Raw genomic sequence first — 21,977 nt, 5'->3', positions numbered from 1 at the left:
TATCCATTCCGCAATGGCCTCCAACCTGGTAATGTCATGTTCTTTAACCAAGGAAAACGTAAAAGTTTCCCATAGTCACATGTCTGGACACCTTATAAAATCTATAAAGTGTTTACCAATAACTTTGATTACTTCTGGGCTTGTGGTTTGACATTTAAATATATTATATAAGTACTACTCTACCGTTGGATGCCACCCACGTTTAACAGTCAATCCCAACTGTCTTATGGGATAGTATGACCCTAGGTGTCGTTTTATATGCGAGATGTCACCTCCAAGGGAACATTTGGCTCTATCTAGGAAACTTTACAGAACTACTAAAGCATCATGGTTCCTATGACTGCTACATAGCGACAGATTTATAGAGTAGAATAGTATGTGAATCCGACGTGTGGTTAGTATACATTAATGATGTCACAGCATATTCTGCAAATTTGCGGAGAATAATAATTTAACGGAATAGTTTAATGGTAAATTCCGCGTTTTGTGACAGAGTGCTAAATCGCGACTGACAGACTGTGGCACTGGCAGTTTTGTGGAGAACAAAGTTCCCCCCAGGTTTAATATAGCACTTCTGTGTCGTATTTATAGTAGTCGTAGTAGCTTATTATAGCAGTATGGAGGCAGAATATAGTTAATGGTTTACCTGTAAACCTGTAGACAAACAGTAAAAATGTTGCTAAACATCACACAGCGCCTTTTCTGTAAGTTATTCGTTGATGACACCACATGGGAGCAGTTTGCGGAGAGTAGAGTGAAGCATATCGTAAATATTATTTTATGGTATTTAATACTCTTAAGGAGTCTTGCACAGTGTCAAAACGCACGATCTATTCTATTTCCACCCTCTCCGCATATAGAAATATTCAAATCTGTGTTCTGCAGTTTGTGTACTGGAATAATAAGGCGGTGAGCACGGTTAGTGTGCTATGTACACGAAAAAAAAAAGAAAACCGAAAACGTAGGACCTCGGAGTCAAGAAAAAAAAACCTGTAGTATATGGCATAGACAACAGCCGAGTCGATGCGTTGCTTGTAAACACTAAAAAACAAGACCACTAGCCATATTCTACATTCTAGCACAGTAAAGTGATACCTGCAGCATAAAAAGGTCCATATATCTACTTAAGTATAGCTTTTAGATGTCTTTTTGTATGCGGGATGTCACGTCCAAGAAAACATTACGCCTTATCTAGCGAAGCAAACTGTTTTTCTCGGAAGTCACCATAGCATGCGCTAACTATAATATATGGTGCCATATAACAATTTTGTTGTAACAAGATAATGCGTGGAGCAATCGGTAGCATAGACTCCACCATAAGGATTCTACAACACTTGATTCTGCGGATACTGGTTCAGCACTATCATTGTCCAAAGAATGGAGAGTTTTTCCTACGATTTCGAGCGTATATGATGTTCGAACAGTAGGAAACAGTTCGAATTCATTTCTCTCCAACATAATGCACCGTATTGAGGACAAAAAACAACAGCGCAACCCGCCCTACACATGCTTAGTGGTACGTTAAACTACTAGGGAGCTCGTGACTATGAGAAGCCTACAGGTCATGTTTTTTTAGACGTTTCGGTCAGTTTAGAACCACACGTCTCTGCGTGTCTGAGACGTGGCCTATGCTGTAGCAAACATTTTGGTATACGAACACGATCAGATCTGCATATCGGTCCACAAATCAGCTTAAATCATGGAACACTACTGGCCATTAAAATTGCTACACCACGAAGATGACGTGCTACAGACGCGAAATTTAACCGACAGGAAGAAGATGCTGTGATATGCAAATGATTAGCTTTTCAGAGCATTCACACAAGGTTGGCGCCGGTGGCGACACCTACAACGTGCTGACATGAGGAAAGTTTCCAACCGATTTCTCATACACAAACAGCAGTTCACCGGCGTTGCCGGGTGAAACGTTGTTGTGATGCCTCGTGTAAGGAGGAGAAATGAGTACCATCACGTTTCCGACTTTCATAAAGGTCGGATTGTAGCCTGTCGCGATTGCGGTTTATCGTATCGCGACATTGCTGCTCGTGTTGGTCGAGATCCAATGACTGTTAGCAGAATATGGAATCGGTGGGTTCAGGAGGGTAATACGGAATGCCGTGCTGGATCCTAACGGCCTCGTATCACTAGCAGTCGAGATGACAGGCATGTTATCCGCATGGCTGTAACGGATCTTGCATCCACGTCTCGATCCCTGAGTCAACAGATGGGGACGTTTGCAAGACAACAACCATCTGCAAGAACAGTCTGAGGACGTTTGCAGCAGCATGGACTATCAGCTCGGAGACCATGGCTGCGGTTACCCCTGACGCTGCATCACAGACAGGAACGCCTGAGATGGTGTACTCAACGACGAACCTGGGTGCACGAATGGCAAAACGTCATTTCTTCGGATGAATCCAGGTTCTGTTTACAGCATCATGATGGTCGCATCCGTGTTTGGCGACATCGTGGTGAATGCACATTGGAAGCGTGTATTCGTCATCGCCATACTGGCGTGTCACCCGGCGTGATGGTATGGGGTGCCATTGGTTACACGTCTCGGTCACCTCTTGTTCGCATTGACGGCTCTTTGAACAGTGGACGTTACATTTCAGATGTGTTACGACCCCTGGCTCTACCATTCATTCGATCCCTGCGAAACCCTACATTTCAGCAGGATAATGCACGACCACATTGCGAGGTTCCGTTTGGGCCTTTCTGGGTACAGAAAATGTTCGACTGCTGCCCTGGCCAGCACATTCTGCAGATCTCTCACCAATTGAAAACGTCTTGTCAATGGTGGCCGAGCAACTTGCTCGTCGCAATACGCCAGTCACTACTCTTGATGAACTGTGGTATTGTGTTGAAGCTGCATGGGCAGCTGTACCTGTACACGCCATCCAAGCTCTGACTCAATGCCCAGGCATATCAAGGCCGTTATTATGGCCAGAGGTGATTGTTCTGGGTACTGATTTCTCAGGATCTATGCAACCAAATTGCGTGAAAATATAATCACATGTCAGTTCTAGTATAATATATTTTTCCCAGGAATACCCGTTTATCATCAGCATTTCTTCTTGGTGTAGCAATTTTAATGGCCAGTAGTGTATATTAAAGTAGGTGGTGAAACGCCTTACATATTGGTAAACTGTGGGGAGTTGGTCGACTGACTTGTGTCCCTTGCGACATGCGTATCCACGTAAGAGCACTTGGCGGAAGCACGGCTTTGTATACCTAGTCGTCAGGCGACGGACTACACACTGAGGTCAAAGTAATGGGATAGCGATATGCACACCTACAGATTGCGGTAATACCGCGTACACAAGGCATAAAAGGACGGTGCGTTGGAGGAGCTGTCATTTTTAAACTCGTCTGAAAAGATTTCCGACGTGATTATAGCCGCTCGACGGGAATTAACAGACTTTGAAGGCGGAGCTAGACGCTTGAGACATTCCGTTTAGGAAATCGCTAGCGGATTTAATGTTTCGAAACCCACAATGTCAAGAGCGTGCCGAGAATACATCAGTTCAGGCATTACCTCTAACCACGGACAACGCAGTGACTGACGGCCTTCACTTGACGACCGAGAGCATCGGATTCCGCGTAGAGTTTTCAGTGCTAATGGAAGAACAAAACGCGGTGAAATTCTCACAGAAATCATTATGGGGCGTACGACGAACGTATCCGTTACGACAGTGCGGCGAAATTTGGCGTATGGACTATGGCAGCAGATGATCGACGCGAGCGCCTTTGCTAACAGCACGACATCGCCTGCAACGCCTCCGCTGGGCTCTTGACCTCGGAACCTAGACGACTGGAGAACCGTGGCCCAGCAGATGAGTCCCGATTTCAGTTGTTAAGGTCTGATGGCAGGGTTCGGGTGTGTTGCAGACACCACGAAGCCATGGACCCAGTTATCAACAAGGCACTGTGCAAGCTAGTGGTGGCTGCATAATGATGTGAACTGTGTTTAGATGGAATGGGCTGGTTTCTTTGGTCCAATTGAACCCATCACTGACTATAAATGGTTATGTTCGGCTACTTGGAGACCATTTGCAGCCATCCATGAACTTCAAATTCTCAAACAACGATGGAATTTTTGTGGATGACAATGCGCCATGCCACTAGGCTACAGTGTTCGTGATTGGTTTGACGAACATTCTGGACAATTCGAGCGAGTGATTTGGCTACCCAGATCACCCAACATCGAACAATTATGGGACACAATCGAGAAGTCAGTTAATGCATTAAATCCTCCACCGGTAACATTGTCACAATAATTATGGACGGCAACAGAGTCAGCATGGCTGAATAATTCTGGAGGGGACTACCAACGAGTTTTTATGGCCATACCACATCAGATCGCTGCAGTATGGCGGGAAAAGGGAGGTCCTATACCATAGTAGGATGTATCCCACGACTTTGTCGCCTCAGTGTCCAGTATATTCGAAGTTGCACGCTTAGGTACATGTGCCGTTCCGGCCCACATTTTTAACCTACCAACGTTGAAACACATACGCGTGTTGGATGTCTAAAGTGTGCATTAAAGTATTCGGTAATTATGTGCAGGTTCGTGCGGTACCTGGACAGCGTGATGAGTCCGCTGGCCATGACACAGTTCATCTCCGGCGTGCTGCTGGCCTGCGTCGCTCTGTTCCAGGCCACACTTGTAAGTGCTTTACCGTAACTACTCAACTAACACTGTCGTACCTACTAAGCAAATACTATGTTCCATACTTCACCGTTTTACAGTATTTAATAGGCTTGGATTCGCCAACAAAGAAGAGATTTTTCATCTCGTATTTCGATAGCAATCAGAACTGTTCATTTTTCATTGCAGTACATTTATTCTTGCTGTTTTAAAACTCATTCCCTGTAAGGTTGTCTGTGCTGAATATGCAGGGTGAGTCACTAACTATTGCCACCTAGAATAACTCCTAAAGTGTGATAGTAGCTGAAAAGTTTGTGGGACAAATGTTGCATGGGACAACGGGGACCACAATATAACGCTGGATTTTTGTTGCTAGGTGGGGTCGCGTCAGAGATATGAAGGTCAACTTTTTTTTTAATGAGGTGCTATAGTTTGGTACTTATTTTCTGATAGCGGCTATCAAGACGAAGCCAATGATGTGTAACAGTAAGGTCACTGAATGTCAACGAAGGTCACAAAGGTGGCATGAACGTCCATTTACAGGAGGTGATCGAACTGATGACCATTGGTATCGATCCAGTGCTGCAATCTTCTCATCATGGAATGAGTGGTATTCCTTATCACTTCGTCACTTATCGAAGCACATGCTCTGACAATTCTCTCTCGTATATCGTGAAGCCGGCCGAAGTGGCCGTGCGGTTAAAGGCGCTGCAGTCTGGAACCGCAAGACCGCTACGGTCGCAGGTTGGAATCCTGCCTCGGGCATGGATGTTTGTGATGTCCTTAGGTTAGTTAGGTTTAAGTAGTTCTAAGTTCTAGGGGACTAATGACCTCAGCAGTTGAGTCCCATAGTGCTCAGAGCCATTTTTGTATATCGTGAAAATAGTAAATATTCGCCGAATACGGCGTATCCATTGACATGTAAACACTATTCGACGGTTTCTCAATACAACACTAATAGGAACCGTAAGACTAGTATCGTCGAATCAAGCTAATGTAAATGATTTATTCCTTCAAAGAACAAGTCGATATGCTTCTCATTTACGGAGAATGCCAACGAAATTCAGTGAGAGCTACAGACTTATACGCTGAAAGATATCCTCAAAGTACTCACCCTACACGTCGTACTTTTAATTATGAGCATGATAAATTGAGAACAACTGGATCTTTAACGCATCGGAAACATATCCGGCAAAGGAAAGTTACTAACGAGGAAACGGAAATTGGTACTCTTGCAACTGTGGCTCGAGATCCTTGTGTTAGTTCGCGTCAAATCACAAGGGAATCTGGCATGAGCCACAGGAGTGTTGTTTGTGTTCTGCATCGCCATAAGTATCATCCTTACCATATCAGTCTCCACCGAGAATTAACTGGTATGGATTGTATGCGTCGCATTGAATTCTGCCGTTGGGCTCAACTTCAGATCCAGAGGGATTACACATCTATTAATTTGATTTTATTTACTGACGAGGCTACATTCATGAATCATAGAAATGTTAATTTTCATAACATGCATTATTGGGCAACTGAAAATCCATGTTGACTGCGGAAAGCTGCACACCAAAACCCGTGGTCGGTGAATGTATGGTGTGGGGTTCTAGAGGACAGAATCATAGACCCCAATTTCATTGAAGGAAATCATAATTGTAGGAAGTAGACCACATTCCTGCAAGAAACATTAGGTCTATTACTTGGAGAAATACCTTTAGGAACAAGGAACAGAATGTAGTATCATCACGATGAGTGTCCGGCACATTTTTCGCTGATAGAAATGAGTTTCAGAGACTTCCCAAATCGTTGGATTGGACGCGGAGGAGGTGTGCTGTGGCCAGCTCGTTCGCCAGACTTGACGTCTCTGGATTTTTTTCTTGTGAGGATTCGTAAAAGACATTGTTTATAAAGATATTCCAATTACACCTGAAGATATGCAAGAGGGAATTGTCAGAGCTTGTGTTTCGTAAGTGCCGATGTGATAAGGAATACCACTCAATCCATGATAATAATATTGCAGCACTGCACTGATACCAATGGTCATCACTTCCAACACTTTCTGTAAATGGACGTTCATGCCAACTTTTTGACCTTCGTTGACCTTCAAAGACCTTACTGTTACACATCATTAGATTCGTCGCGATAGCTGCTATCTGGAAATGAGTACCAAGCTATAGCATTCCATTTAAAAAAACAAAGTTGAACTTCATATCTCCGAAGCGACCCCACCTAGCAACAAAAAACCAACGTCATATTATGGCCCCCCTGGTCTCATGCAACGTTTGTCCCACAAACTTTTCAGCTCCTATCATACTTTCGGTGTTATTCTTGGTGGCAATAGTTAGTGATTCGCCCTGTATATTACTGGTGGAGGGACACCGCGTAGGTCATGAAATTGATGGAAACACTTTCTCCAGCTACACTCTTACGAAGCCTGTCATCTCGTCCGTTTGTTTTTGGGTCGTTCGTGAAGACTAACAGGAACGTCTGCCGCCATCTTAGCTAGCAGCATGTTCTGACCTCCATCGCCACGGTGTTAGATGAGTGTAGTGTAATCATGGTAGGACTCCGGTCACGTCGCTAGAGGATGCACACGGCTACCTGCGATCGCCAAAACTACGCGCGCACGCAATCTGCTCAGCGAGTCGACTGCACACAGCTTGCCGCTGCTATTCTGGTAAAGGCACGTTTACGCGGACAATAAAAATTGCATATTACCAACAACAAATCCCGACAATGATGTCTGGCAACATTGCACGCTACAGGAATTTCAGCCACATGTTCGGCAACAAAAAAATTGGAAATTTGTGGTAAGGTTTTACGGGACCAAACTGCTGTAGTCATCGGTCCCTAAGCTTAGGCACTATTTAAGCTAACTTAAACTAACCTACGCTAAGGACAACACAAACACACCCATGCCCGAGGGAGGACTCGAACCACAGACGGGTGGAGTCACGCGGACCGTGACGAGGCCCCCTTAGGCCGCGCAGATACCCCGCACGGCCTGTTCGGCAACACTGCATGCCAGTGTGGCCCGACAGTGTTTGCAGCATCATGTTTCCGGGCCAGAAGTGTTCGCTTACACGGGCCACGCCGTGACCGCCAAATGGACAGGAACTAGTGGAAGGGGGTGCTGATCTTCTGCATAATATGCATTCCAAAAAGGAAAAAAAGTTGACAAGGAAAATAGAAATCGAGCCAAAGCTATTGCGTTCCTTTTTAAGCGAAGTGCTTCCGAAGATATAGCTTTTTTCAGGATGCTGAAACACGATTTCAGTATATCGCTTAAAAGTAATGCGTCCGAGAAATCGTAAGATCAATACATGACAGACTGTATACCAGTTGCTATCAGACTGGCGATCAACTTTTATTTTTTGGCTACTGGTAATTCATACAGAAGTTATCTAACGGATATTTCTCATCGCTAAGCCTCTTAGCACAACGCGTTTGCAATGCTTTGGTAACGAATTCGGTAAAGTAGTTTCCAATTACAGCCAAATATTAATGTTAATATTTTATTGTGGTTCACCAGTACATGGACAGAATCATGAATGTAAATACAATTTTCTCTCCGTATTGCAAATCATCTACTACAGTGGTAGGAAGGAGAAGGTCCTTTTCCAGATTTCAGACTTTGTATATACTGTGTCACCTCTTGTGTTCCATAGCTCTGGTCTTAGACGTTATAATTAAAGTGCAGCTACTCAAAGAGTTCCAGTGTGGGCTGTAGTTATCGTATGGCAGAGAAACTTGGTACATATTACAGTGCGATAATGCGGAACAGATTTACTCTGGAAAAAAATTGTTCCAGTTTTAGCCACCAGGTATAAATCTGGCGTTGTGAGTGCAAGAAAGACGCACGAACGGGGCATGGGCAGAACAGGTCAGACATGTGAGAAAGGCTTAAAGTTGATTTTATTATAAACTGCCGCATAAATAATTTGTTCCGTATGAGCACCGGAGACGTAGAGGAGATGCTACACCCATAAAACTACTTGATCAATAATTGCTCGCAGCAGTTCTGGTGGAATCTGAGCAACGTGTTCCTGTATGCTGGCCTTCAGATCAGGTAGAGATCGGAAGAGTCCCCGGTAAACGCGTTCTTTTTGATACCCCCAGAGCCAACAGTCACATGAATCCAGATCAGGTGATCTTGCATCTGGAAAACCCCTGGAGACAATACGTTTGTGAAAGATAGCATTAAGCATATCTTTCACTGTGCGAGTTATATGAGGTGTCGCCCAATCTTACATGAAAACTGTGGCTTCCATATAGCTGCGCTCTTCCAAACAAGAGTCCCATGCTGTCGAAGGATTTCTCGATAGCGTTAAGCTGTCACGGTACACCTGGACAGCCTCTCTGAGTGTATCTTCAAAGAAGAACGGAGTGAGAATAAAGGTGCTTCTGAATGTTCACCACACAGTCATATGCGGCGAATGCAATGGCTCTTCGTGCACGACACGTGGTTTAACAGCACCCCAAATTCGGCAGTTCTGTGTATTCACTGCACCCACGGTACTCCATAGAATATTGCCTGGCCACATGTCATCAACTTCGATCTGTGCCATAAACAAAAGAGCAAATTCAGAAGTTTGCTGCGGATCGTGAGGTTTCAGCTGCAGATTTTGTACGTGTACCAGTGTAAAACAGACATCAATACTTTCCGTACTGTTGACCAAGGGATCGACAATTCTCATGTCACTCCAGGGGGCATGCGCTGTGTGGTTAGCTACAGCAGCAGCAACCTCGTCAATAGCTTCCACCGGCATAGGACGCCTTCCTCTTCCGGGTGTCACGCCAAGCTCACCAGTGTTTTCGAATTTCGTTATCATCTTCTTTCAGCCATTTCATGACACTGAGCCCCTCCTCGGACCTTTCAGTCGGCGATACTTTCTCAGTGCTGCCAATCACAAAGAACAGTTTCACTAACAGCGCATAGTCTCTCTTCTCGATAGCCATACTGTTCATTTACGTTTCGGCTAGTCAAATGGCAGCGTGGGTGTCATAAAGTCATACAAACAGCGCAAATCTGTTCCGCATTTACGTATTAGAATATCTACCAAGTTTGGCTGACATACGGTAATTACAGCCAACACTGAACCTCCACAGACGAAGGAAAATGATATTGCTTAACTGCTCAGATTACGCGCCGTGGGACTGCAGCGCCGTCGGCTTGAGGAAGAGGAAGCAAGTATGACGGAGAGGGAAGCAGTTACAGACAAGGACAGAGAGATATGACCGGGCGACACGAAATATTCTCCACACTTGGCAACACCTCGACAATGGGCATCTATCTGCTACACCGTGCTCCTTGAGCAACACTGCCCGGCCATACAGCAAAGCAGTCACACTAAAGCAATGTTGACGGCAACGCTTTTGCGGAGAAACATTGTCACAAAACATGGCCCCTGAAAACGCACATTAGAGTTGCCGCTCATGCCGCTCTTTGCATCCGAAACACATTCATTCTCACGGTCGACTAACGCCTCCCATTTTTTCTCAGATCAATTTCCCACTCTTTCTAACCAATTAGAAGTCTGTAGGGTCAGACGAAATTTTCCTTTATCTTCTATATTGTTCTTTTATGAATTCGTAATCCCATGGAGGACTAACGATTAGCCGGCCGCGGTGGCCTCGCGGTTCTAGGCACTGCAGTCCGGAACCACGGGACTGCTACGGTCGCAGGTTCGAATCCTGCCTCGGGCATGGATGTGTGTCATGTCCTTAGGTTAGTTAGGTTTAAGTAGTTCTAAGTTCTAGGGGAGTGATGACCTAAGATGTTAAGTCCCATAGTGCTCAGAGCCATTTGAACCATTTTTGACTAACGATTGCAACGGACTATCCAGGATTGTTGACTGACGTTTCCCACTCCGTACCGGCTGCCTCGCATTTCTTTTGTATGTATGCTTAACTCATAAATATAAAAATATGGTTTAATTTGTACAAAATTTACCCTGTCCCTAACTCGGCAAATACTTTCCGGCTGAAACACCTGTCGTAGGTTCCGTGTTCCCATGCCACCAGTCAATGCGACAGTAGTTTCATTCAGATAAGATATTATTTATCTGGAGACAGCGGAAGGCGGCTACAAGGAAGGCAGCAAGTCCGATAGTCAGCATCAGTGCTATTCTGCCATTTCATTTTACTATCTTTTCAATGTGATTCTACTGAGGCAAACGTACCCACCCTTCATCAAAAACTCGCCTCTTGAGTGGGCGACTCAGTGACGAGTCACTCACAAATCAGTCAAGTTTATATACAGTGAAACAGCCACAACAACGTACATCCACTCACACAAACACACACACACACACACACACACACAAACACACACACACACACACACACACACATAAACACAAACACACAAGAAGCGAAAATAGCCAAAGAAGTTAATAAATATGACGGCAGATGAATGTGGCTGGCTGATAATTAAAAAAATGGACGAATCAGCCGTTCTGTAACATACTAAAGCCACCAACCTAAACGATTTGTGCCCAGAGGGCACACAAAATTTTTAAATGCCTCGGCGCCAACGAAATTAAGAGCGCTGGTCCACATTTATGTTTATTGCTGCCCCTTCTTCAAAATAGACAGTGCATTTTGTTACAATATAATGTCCTGAAATACGTACGCTATGTGCCCCACAGTTTATTCCAATACATCGTGGCGCTGTGCCACAGCAATCTTCTGTTGTGATTAATATTAAAAGACTGTCCTAGGTTAAAAAAAAATGGTTCAAATGGCTCTGAGCACTATGGGACCTAACATCTGAGGTCATCAGTCCCCTAGAACTACTGAGACCTAACTAACCTAAGGTCATCACACACATCCATGCCCGAGGCAGGATTCGAACCTGCGACCGTAGCGGTCGCGCTGTTCCAGACTGAAACGCCTAGAACAGCTCGGCCACACCGGCCGGCTGTCCGAGGTTGCAGAACGCTCTTTATTGACTCGAAAATGACGCGGTTCACCAGGGTAGAGCATCATAACGTTATTTCGTACGATGTGGGTCATCAGTCCTAGCAGCACAGAGCAAGGCCACATTTATGAACTGCATACATGGACCCGGAACAAAATGGCGGTGATCGATCCGTGGAGGAGAACGCTTCTGCTGCAGCTTATTGTCCAACACTTTCAGCCACTCTTGCTCCCTGTGGCTCATGATACTGACTCAAAAGTGTCATAAAGCTTCGCAGGGGGTCAGCAGATTGCACTGTGTATCAGTGATAAGACGATACAGCTATTGTGTCTGTTTACTCGTTACCATAGATGCCTTAACGCCCAGCAGAATGCTGCGTTTCCCCGCGTTTGCAGCAAGAAAAAAGAGGCGTGTATAATTGAACTTTTTCTCTGTTAGATACATCTAAGTTGTCTGGAGAGCTCTCAGACAAACGGAACAGACGAGAGAGTGCTGTCCCATATCGTTTCACAGGTGCTCCAGTGCCTTCACTATTTCATATAAAGGTAGCTCTGCACTGGATACTGTGAATATTTCAGTCAGGCGAATCCTGATGACAAGCGGAGGGAAACTACAGAACAACCAAGAGATTCCCCTGCTCGAACCAATGATTGTATTGCTGTCGTTGAAATACATCAAGTCATCTCCCACTCCTAGTGATACGATGAACCGTGTCCCTCCATGCACTAGCGGGCATTATTTTCGTCCTCATTTCTTCCAGAGCCATTTGTGCTTTCGGTCGTGTCGTCTATCAATACTTGGTTTTCCTCTACATCTTTAACCTTCTGTTCTTACGACCATAACAGCTTTTCCTACTCAGTCTTCTGCTCTCGTGACATGCCCAAAACACATTAATTTCAAATGGTTCAAATGGCTCTGAGCACTATGGGACTCAACTGCTGTGGTCATAAGTCCCCTAGAACTTAGAACTACTTAAACCTAACTAACCTAAGGACATCACACACATCCATGCCCAAGGCAGGATTCGAACCTGCGACCGTAGTGGTCGTGCGGTTCCAGACTGTAGCGCCTTTAACCGCTCGACCACTTCGGCCGGCAGCCCATTAATTTCATCTGCAGTATTTCAACCTCCAATATATACACTGACGGCAAAAAATCACAACCCCAAAAAATAATTAATCGTAATGAAATTTCAAGAATACTGTTGTCTGGGTAAAATATTTAAGTGATTGACATTGCGAGATGTCAAATGCTGGTGCATTAATAGCCGGTTTAACCACCGGAAATGTTGAATTTAAGGATGAAAAGGTTCATGGTCAGATAATGGGATGGAGTTCCATTCCTGTTGCACTTGGTCGGTCAATACAGGGACGGTTAATGCTGTTTGTGTATGACAATGGAGTTGTCATCTCGTGGTGTCCCATATGTGCTCGACTGGAGACAGGTCTGGTGATCAAGCAGGTCAAGACAACTTGTCGACAGTCTGTAGAGTATGTTGGGCTACAACAGCGGTATGTAGGTGAGCGTTATTCTGTTGGAAATCACCCCTCGAATGCCGTTCATGAATGGCAGCACAAATCGAATCACCAGATTGACGTACGATTTTTGAGTCAGGGTGTATGGGATAACCACGAGAGTGCACCTGCTGTTACGAAATCGCACCCCAGACCATTACTCCAGGTGTGTGTAGCATGCAGACAGGTGGGGTGCAGGTCCTTAACAGGCCTCCTCCTGGCCAACACATGGACACCAGTAACACCGAGGCAAAACCAATTTTCATCAGAAAATATAACAGACCTCCACCCTGCTCAATGGGCTCTCGCTTGACACTAATGAAGTCGCAAATGGTGGTGGTCTGGAGTCAGTGGAATGCACGTTAAAGGGCGTCTGTTTCGGAGCTGTCTTTGAAGTAACAAATTGTTGTGCCACTATGGTGCCAACTGCTGCACAAATATGCTGTTGCAGATGAAGTACGATGCACCAGAGCCATACGACGAACACGACGGTCTTCCATCTCGGTAGTGCAACGTGGCCGTCCTGAGTCCGGTCTTCATACGACCGTACATTCTCGTGACTACTGCTGCCAGCAAACATGCATGTACAGGGGCTACATTCCCGCCAAGTCTTCCTGCAATATCGCAGAAGGAACACTCAGTCTCTCATAGAACTATTGCACGACCTCGTCCAAACTCAGTGAGGTCTTAATAATGGCGTGTCTGTCGCCTTAAATGCATCCCTTACTAACATGAACTCACTACGTCCAATTTCGAAGGTAACTAATGCTCACAACCGTTACAGCGTGTGTTTCAAACAAACCTGATTTGCATCCTCATAGTGGCGCTACTAGCGCTACTCATATGCGAATGACGCGAAATTTGAACAGACATCATCTTTCAGATGTAGATAAACACCTACCAACTTTGACTTATGTCGCATAACTACTTTATGGTGCTGCGATTCTTTTTTTTTTTTTTTTTTTTTGCGCCATTGTACTTCTAGGACTGTTTTATATGTTACTTTCTCAGTCGATGAAATCCTCAGCCGCCTGCTTGCTACAAACCCACATTTCAAAAGAATCGAATTTTCTGCAATCTTTTTTGTGCCCACAACTTACATTCATACGAAACTATGGGGAAGATCAAAGTTTCAGTCGTTTTTATTTTGGACAGTAGTGTCAGTTTCCTTTCCTTCATCAACTAGCTTAATTTAATTGCAGAGGGTTCTCCTATTTATACTAGTCTTATTTCCTCAGTGCACGGGCTGCTTTTTGCTAGCGTAGATCCAAAAAATATTTATCGACTTTTTCAATAATATCTCTTTCTACCAACACATTAGTCTTTATTTCTGTTGTCAAGATTTTTGCTTTATTCAAATTTACCCTTGGGTCAAGTTTTCGCTTCCTTTCCTTTGAATGACAGAAAGACTGAATGCGTCTGCATATTAGATTTTCATAGTATCTGGTGGCAGGAAAACTTCTTGTCTGTTACTGCGGCAGTTTGGCCAGCTCTTGTGTAGGCTTGGAATGGGGCAAAGAGGTTTCGTTTCTTCTGGTTGAAGTGCTGTTGTGCTTAAGTTGGCAGGGTGCAGAAAGAATTTTTCGTGACGACTTCTGCTACATGTGCGGATCCCAATTTGGTTTCGTAGCTCTACACTCATTCCTGGGATTTTGAAAAGAGAGGTTGCTCATCGGAGTTCGTTTGCAGAAGTGAGTAAGGTAACGGAGTTGGTGTAATTTTCAGCATGGCTGAGGCATTAACCCATTTATAAGAAAACTTTTCGGGTTTTTTATATGTTTTATTGGTATGGATTTCTGTAGTTAGGGCCACTTGAAAAACGAAGCAGCCTCCAGCTCTTCGTTTTCAGTTCTTGTTCTACTCGTATACTGGTAGGGCTTAAATTACATTGGCTTCACGTGCGTGTAGTGCCTTACATGCATTACCGATCTGATTTACGTTTCGTATTGTAAATTTCGTTCAATTTCACGGCTTGAGTTTTCCGTGTATGCATTAGGCCGGTGGAGCAATCCTTTTGCCGTGTTTGTCATGCGTACTGTAGTTCTTCTAGTTTTTTTTCTGTTTTCTGCGTGGTGTTAGTGTGAATGCGGAGTGCGTGTGTGATTCCTTGCCATTGAGTTATTCCTGTTTTATAAGACCCTAATGATTTATAAACCGATCTGGCAAGGCGTCTTACTATTCGTTGCACTTCTGTAATTATTTAAGACAGGCACCAGCAACCATTGTGTTCTTAATATAAATGTGCAGCGCTTTTCTAATTGTTTACGATAAAATAAATGTTCAGTACAAGTTATATGGAGTTTCACTATTACTGCTAGTAATTTATCTCACACATCTCAATCTTTGCTCCGTAGGATACATCCTATACTATTTTCCCTTATGCATATGTACAGAGATCTATTCATTTATTTGCTTATTAAAGAAAGTTTTATGTTTTTAAAGTAGTTAACTTAGGAACGGATTGGCTGTTTGATTAATGGTATGTTTAGGTTATGAGTCATCTACTTCGAACCATGCCATACCCAAAGAACTAAAATTTTGAGTGTGCGCTATTTTCTGATGAGAGGCCTACCCTCTGTTTATTGAATGCAAATTTATTTACTGTTGACTAAGAAAAGTATGTGCTACTGAAGATATTTTGAATCAACGCTAAGACTTATCCAGCAATTGCACCACTATATTATTTAAACTATTAATTTTAAATAAAATATTTGATATCATCTATTATTTTATTTTATTCTGAACTAAATTCACATAGAACCCAGTTTAAATTTAGGCTTTAGCAACAGATACAAGGTGCTACCCAACGTTGATAATACTCCTGAGGAAGCACGGGATGCCTCTCCTGTTGGGCCAGCTAGTCTTTGCAAGCTCCAACATTAGGACCGGCCGCAGTGGCTGAACGGTTGAAGGCACTTCAGTCCGGAAACGCGCTGCTGCTACGGTCGCAGGTTCGAATCCTGCCTCTGGCATGGATGTGTGTGATGTCCTTAGGTTAGTTAGGTTTAAGTAGTTCTAAGTCTAGTGGACTGATGACCTCAAATGTTAGGTCCCGTCGTGCTTAGAGCCATTTGAACCATCCAACATCAGGCGGGTAGTGGAGCGCCTTATGGAAATGACATTCACGGTGGGAAAGAATGCCAGCGTGCAATCAATATTTCTGTCGGGGATCACGTCAGAGGCAAGGAGGTGGCTATGGAGTGCAATGCAACCGGCTGTAGATAGCGGGTCATGTTGGCACGAATGACGCCTGCCGCGTAGGTTCTGAGGCCATCCTCGGCTCCTTTCGGCGGATTGCTGAAGACAACTAGCATCGCACGTGGAGGGCATGGGAAGCTTACTGTTTGTAGCATCATACCGAGGGTCTATCGCGGTTCTCTGGTTTGAAGCAGGGTGTAAGATCTAAATCAGAGGCTCAGACGACTCTGCAATGGTATCGTATGCAACTTTCTCGATATCCGCTATCGGGCGGAGAATTGTAGGGTTCCCCTTAATATGTCAGACGTGCACGACACACATGAAGCTGCTACTAGGGACGCGGAGCACAAGTGGTGTAAATATGGAGGTTTTTTAGGTTAGAAAAACCCCTTCCCATTAGGATCAAAGACGAACTGCCTGCCAAAACCGAAGATACATCAGCCGCAAACTGTTGCATCTGCAACGCAGATTGTGTATCTGAGTACCGTTTGAATCTGTTTCGGCACGTAATGCAGTGTTTGACTGCAATATAGTGGTTTCGTTACTGAAACTATTACGTCTGCTACGCGTAATTTGTGGCTGTGTAGCATCTGTTGTATTTAAAAACAAATTATTTTGTACTAATGTCTCATTATCATTTGGCATTTCGGAAGTTGACTGTTCGCCAAAAGATTCCATATTATTACTACTCTCGAATGTCTGTTCACCTAATGTTTCACTATCGGGTTTTTCACACGTATTATTTCTGTCTATTCCTGAAAAGTATTTCTCTTCAGTATTTTCCACACTTTTATCACTTTGAGAACGAGTGATTATTCTGCGGGACATTGTCTATAATTAGCACACGCAACAAAATATATCAGTGTTTAAAGCGGATTCAACACTGGACAAACACTTTTCAACGCAGAATCAATAGAGCAAACAGAATTGCCGATGGGCTGTGAATTAAAGGCATACACAAGGGCGTACCCAGGATCTGAACTGGTGGGGTGGGGGGGGGGGGGGGGGGGGGAAGGGTGGGCCAGGTCATACTAGTCTTAGGAAACAAGGACTCGAGACAACATACAGCACTTCTTATTAAATAAAACAGTAAACCAGTGAAAAACTGCTTTTAATAAACATTTTAAATACAAGAATGCACTTGTACAATCCGAGAAAACATGCAGCATTTCTTATTAAATAAAATGGTAAACTAGTGAAAAACTGCGAATATCTTCTGGGGGGGGGGGGGGGGTGGCAGCTGCCCCCCCCCCCCCCCCCCCCCCCCCCTGCCCCTCGCCTGGTACGCCCATGGGTATACAGTTTAGTATAAGCGTTGCGCCACTTAACACTAACTTATTCATATAATTGTCAGAGTCAGTATATTCATTTTCACAGTAGGTTCACTAAAGAGTCTTATGATTGGATGCCGCCAAGTGAAACCTTCCCGTCTCCTCTATATCTCTTTTGTTACGCAATAACCATCTCTTCTATATCTCTTTTGTAACGCAACCTTCCCTTTTACAATAAGCTATGAAACCTTCCCTTTGGATTTCTTCCTCTTGCTTAATAATAACAAATGAAATGCTCCCTTTGAAATTTATTCTCTTTCTCAATCTTCGCTTACAAATTTAATTGCTGCTTATTAAAAGTGATTTTCTGATTATTTCGACGAAACATAGAATGTGTCGTCTTCGTGGCCCTCAGTCGTTATCTGCAATAACACAAAACTGTTCCTTATATTTTTTACTGTTACTGGATCGCCATCTGACCGCTACATCGAACTGCGACATGAATATACTTACTCTGGTTTACTATATTAACTGCTGGTGGCCTGTCATAATAAGTGGCTGTATTTATTACCAACCCTGACGTTATTCTTTAATAGCAAAGCTGAAGTTATTCTTTAATTAATTTGACTGAAGTTACGTAATTCATAGCTACACTTTTTCTTGACAACAATAAAATTTTTGCAAAGTTTTACGTTGATGGTTTTTGGTATGGATTATAATCAGTAATGCAACATTGCAAAAATTAATTATATTCTGAAAACGTTTCTTCAAATATTTACTGCCGGTAATGAAATGATTGTACAAACGTTCAAATGGGACTTACTTTTTACAATAATCTGACAACTAGCATTGGCGGCCGGAGTGGCGAGCGGTTCTAGGCGCTTTAGTCTGGAACCGCGAGACCGCTGCGGTCACAGGTTCGAATCCTGCGTCGGGCATGGATGTGTGTGATGTCCTTAGGTTAGTTAGGTTTAAGTAGTTCTAAGTTCTAGGGGACTGATGACCACAGCAGTTAACTCCCATAGTGCTCAGAGCCATTTGAACCAACTAGCATTGCGCAAACATACCTTCAGTAGTCTTGAGTTTCGCAAAGAAAATAATTCAATAATATTAGTTCCTCTTATGATAATAGTTAGCTGATGCCTCTGTACATCCGTTTATAATCTCTTGTAAATCATAGCTGGTGGCTGGCAGGCACACTGCTCCTCTCAACCCCTGCAGACCTGCTACCAAGTCGCTTCACTTCTCGCTTACTACTGACTTCCTACGAACGCTAAAGTGCTGTCTCTCCTGCCAACAATGCTTTCTGGTGCAGACAATCCCTGCTACCATTACAAAATGTATCAGTGCGCGGTCTTTTCCGCTCTTTTCCTAAAATGTATCCATGCGCTGTCTCTCCCGCCCTTTTTAAAATTATATCAATGTGCGGTCTCTCTTGCCAACAATACTTTGGTGCAGACATTCCCTGCTACCACAATTATTCCCAACATAACAAATATTTCTACTTAATTCTATTAATAAAATATAAGCATCTTTCATAAATTGTGGTTTGACAATAGACAATAGAAATATACACGTCTTACAATTCCACACAGATTTTGCGAAAGAACTTGCCCCCCTACTAGCAGCAGTTTATCGTAGATCGCAGGAGCAACGAAGGGTACCTAGCGACTGGAAAAAAGCGAATGTCATCCCCGTTGTCAAGAAAGGTAGCAGGAAAGATGCACATAATTGTAGGCCTGTATCGTTAACGGCAGATTGTTGTAAAATTAAGGAACATATTTTATGCTCATGTATTATGAAGTTTTTGGAGAACGAAAATCTGTTCTATAAAAATCAACATAGATTCCACAAACAGAAATCCTGCGAAACTCAGCCCGTTGTGTTCCTTCATGAGATCCATACGCTGCAGACAACAGCGCTCAGTTTGATGCCGTGCTCCTCGACTTCAGAAAGGCTTTTGACACCGTCCCGCCATGCCGTTTAGTTGAAAAAATACGACCAGAGTTCGACATTCAAGAAGTCCTTGCAGATATTTATTTATTTATTGTTCCGTTGGACCAAATTAAGGAGAAGTCTCCATGGTCATGGAACGAGTCAATACATGAAATTGCAACATGATAGCAGAAACGGATAAAATGAAATACAAGAAACGCATTCAGGCGACAATTCGTAAGTTTAAATAAAGAAAATCAACAATGTAACACCGGAATTTGCTTAATTTTTCAGCTCTTCCAGGAGCTCCTCGACAGAATAGAAGGAGTGAGCCATGAGGAAACTCTTCAGTTTAGACTTAAAAGCGTTTGGGCTACTGCTAAGATTTTTTAGTTCTTGTGGTAGCTTATTGAAAATGGATGCAGCAGAATAGTGCGCTCCTTTCTGCACAAGAGTCAAGGAAGTGCATTCCACATGCAGATTTGATTCGTGCCTAGTATTAACTGAGTGAAAGCTGCTAACTCTTGGGAATAAGCTAATATTGCTAACAATAAACGACATTAAAGAAAATATATACTGTGAGGGCAATGTCAGAATTACCAGACTATTGAATAGGAGCGACAAGAGGTTCTGGAACTTACAACACACATAGCTCGAACAGCCCGTTTTTGAGCCAAAAATACCCTTTTTGAATCAGAAGAATTACCCCAAAAAATTAATACCATATGACATAAGCGTATGAAAATATGCGAAGCAGACTACTTTTCGTGTTGAACTGTCACTTATTTCAGATACTGTTCTAACGGTAAATAAAGCAGCATTTAGTTTCTGAACAAGATCCTGAACATGTGCTTTCCACAACAGCTTACTATCTATCGGAACGCCTAGGAACTTGAACTGTTCCGTCTCGCTTATAATATGCCAATTCTGTCTGATCAAAATATCAGTTCTTGTTGAATTGTGAGTTAGAAACTGTAAAAACTGAGTCTTATTGTGATTTAGCATCAAATTATTTTCCACAAGTCACGAACTTATTTCATGAACTATATTATTTGATAATGTTTCAATATTACACACAAGATCCTTCACTACCAAGCTGGTGTCAACAGCAAACAGAAATATTTTTGAATCAGCTGTAATACTAGAAGGCATATCATTTATATAAATAAGAAACAGCAGTGGCCCCAGCACCGACGCTTGGGGAACGCCCCACTCAGCACGTCGCTCTTCAACGGAACAAAATCATCATATGAAAATGCAATATCGGGATTACCCCAAGGAAGTGTGACAGGACCGTTACTCTTTAAACTGTAAAGCGTCGGAAGCTTTTTAACACTCTTTGCAGATGCGGTTCTTCATAAGAAAGTAGCAACGCCAGAAGACAGTATCGATTTGAAGAATGACCTGCACAGCATTGATGAACAGTGCAGTCTCTGGCACTTGACCCTAAACTTAAATAAATGTAATACATTGCGCATAGACAGAAATGAAATCCACTACTGTACAGCTACAGTATGTACCTTAAAATATCTAGCACTAACTGTCCAGAGTTACCTTAAGTGGAATGACCACATAAAATAAACAACAGGGAAAACAGATGCCAACTGATATTCATAGGAAGAATCGTTAGAAAATGTAACTAATCCTCGAAGGAATTGGTTTTCAAGGCACTTGTTACATCGATTCTTGAGTATTGTTCATCAATGTGGGATTCTCACCAGGTAGCATTGCTAAAAAGAGGCAGAGAAGATCCAACGAAGAGCGGCGTATTTCGTCACGGGATCGTTTAGTCGGAGAGAGAGGCTCAACAAACTCGAATGGCAGATGTTTCAGGAGAGGGGCTGTGCGTCACGGAAAGGTTTAGTATTGAAATTTCGCGAGAGTATTTTCGGGGAAGAGTCGGACACTGTAGTATTTCCTACCATATACATTTCGTAAAATGAGCACGACGATAAATGAGAGCGAATACAGAGGGTTACCGACAATCATTCTTTCCACTTGCCATTCACGAATGGAACAGGGAAGGGGAGGTCAGTTAGCGGTACCAGAAGTACCGTTCACCGCATACCGTTAAACGGCTTGCGGTGTAGTAGATGTAAATGTAAAGGTCTTCCTCCACGCCAGCGTGGGCATGAAGCAAACCTGAGCCAAAGAGATCCTTTCCTTTCATGGTCCACGCCATCTTGGGGCGGATATCAAAATTATTTTCATCTTAGCATCCGATGGTCCTATGCTTCAGAAACACATCGGTGGGTCCAGAATACCTAGCAAACTTGATTTTATAGGGGAAATTTACATATTAAGTTCACCAACTGCTTTAATATGCACAGTCTGTAATCGACCTGTGATCTAGGTCGTGCGATCTTTAATTTCCCATTCTGTCTGTATCTTTATTTAAATTTTATGTCAGTGGAACATTTCGGTACTGTTTTCTTGTAAGGGCAGAACGAAACAGTCACTATGGCCTCTCCATCAATCCATTTGGAGACGTCCAG

The 21,977-nt window shown here is 43.4% G+C and overlaps 1 protein-coding gene across 1 annotated transcript in view; it reads left to right on the top strand.

Annotated features, from left to right (window-relative positions):
• The window catches only part of LOC126456266 (odorant receptor Or2-like), a 117,012-nt gene that overhangs the window by 50,131 nt on the left and 44,904 nt on the right, over positions 1–21,977 (top strand). The window contains exon 3 of the mRNA XM_050092018.1: positions 4,570–4,669. Within this exon, the coding sequence (XP_049947975.1) occupies positions 4,570–4,669 (100 nt within the window). The remainder of the gene's footprint in view (positions 1–4,569; positions 4,670–21,977) is intronic.

This window comes from Schistocerca serialis, chromosome 2 (genome assembly GCF_023864345.2).
Source record: "Schistocerca serialis cubense isolate TAMUIC-IGC-003099 chromosome 2, iqSchSeri2.2, whole genome shotgun sequence".
Classification (NCBI taxonomy): Eukaryota; Metazoa; Arthropoda; class Insecta; order Orthoptera; family Acrididae; genus Schistocerca; species Schistocerca serialis.
Note: the sequence above shows the minus strand (reverse complement) of the source record. Positions and strands in the feature narration are given on the sequence as shown.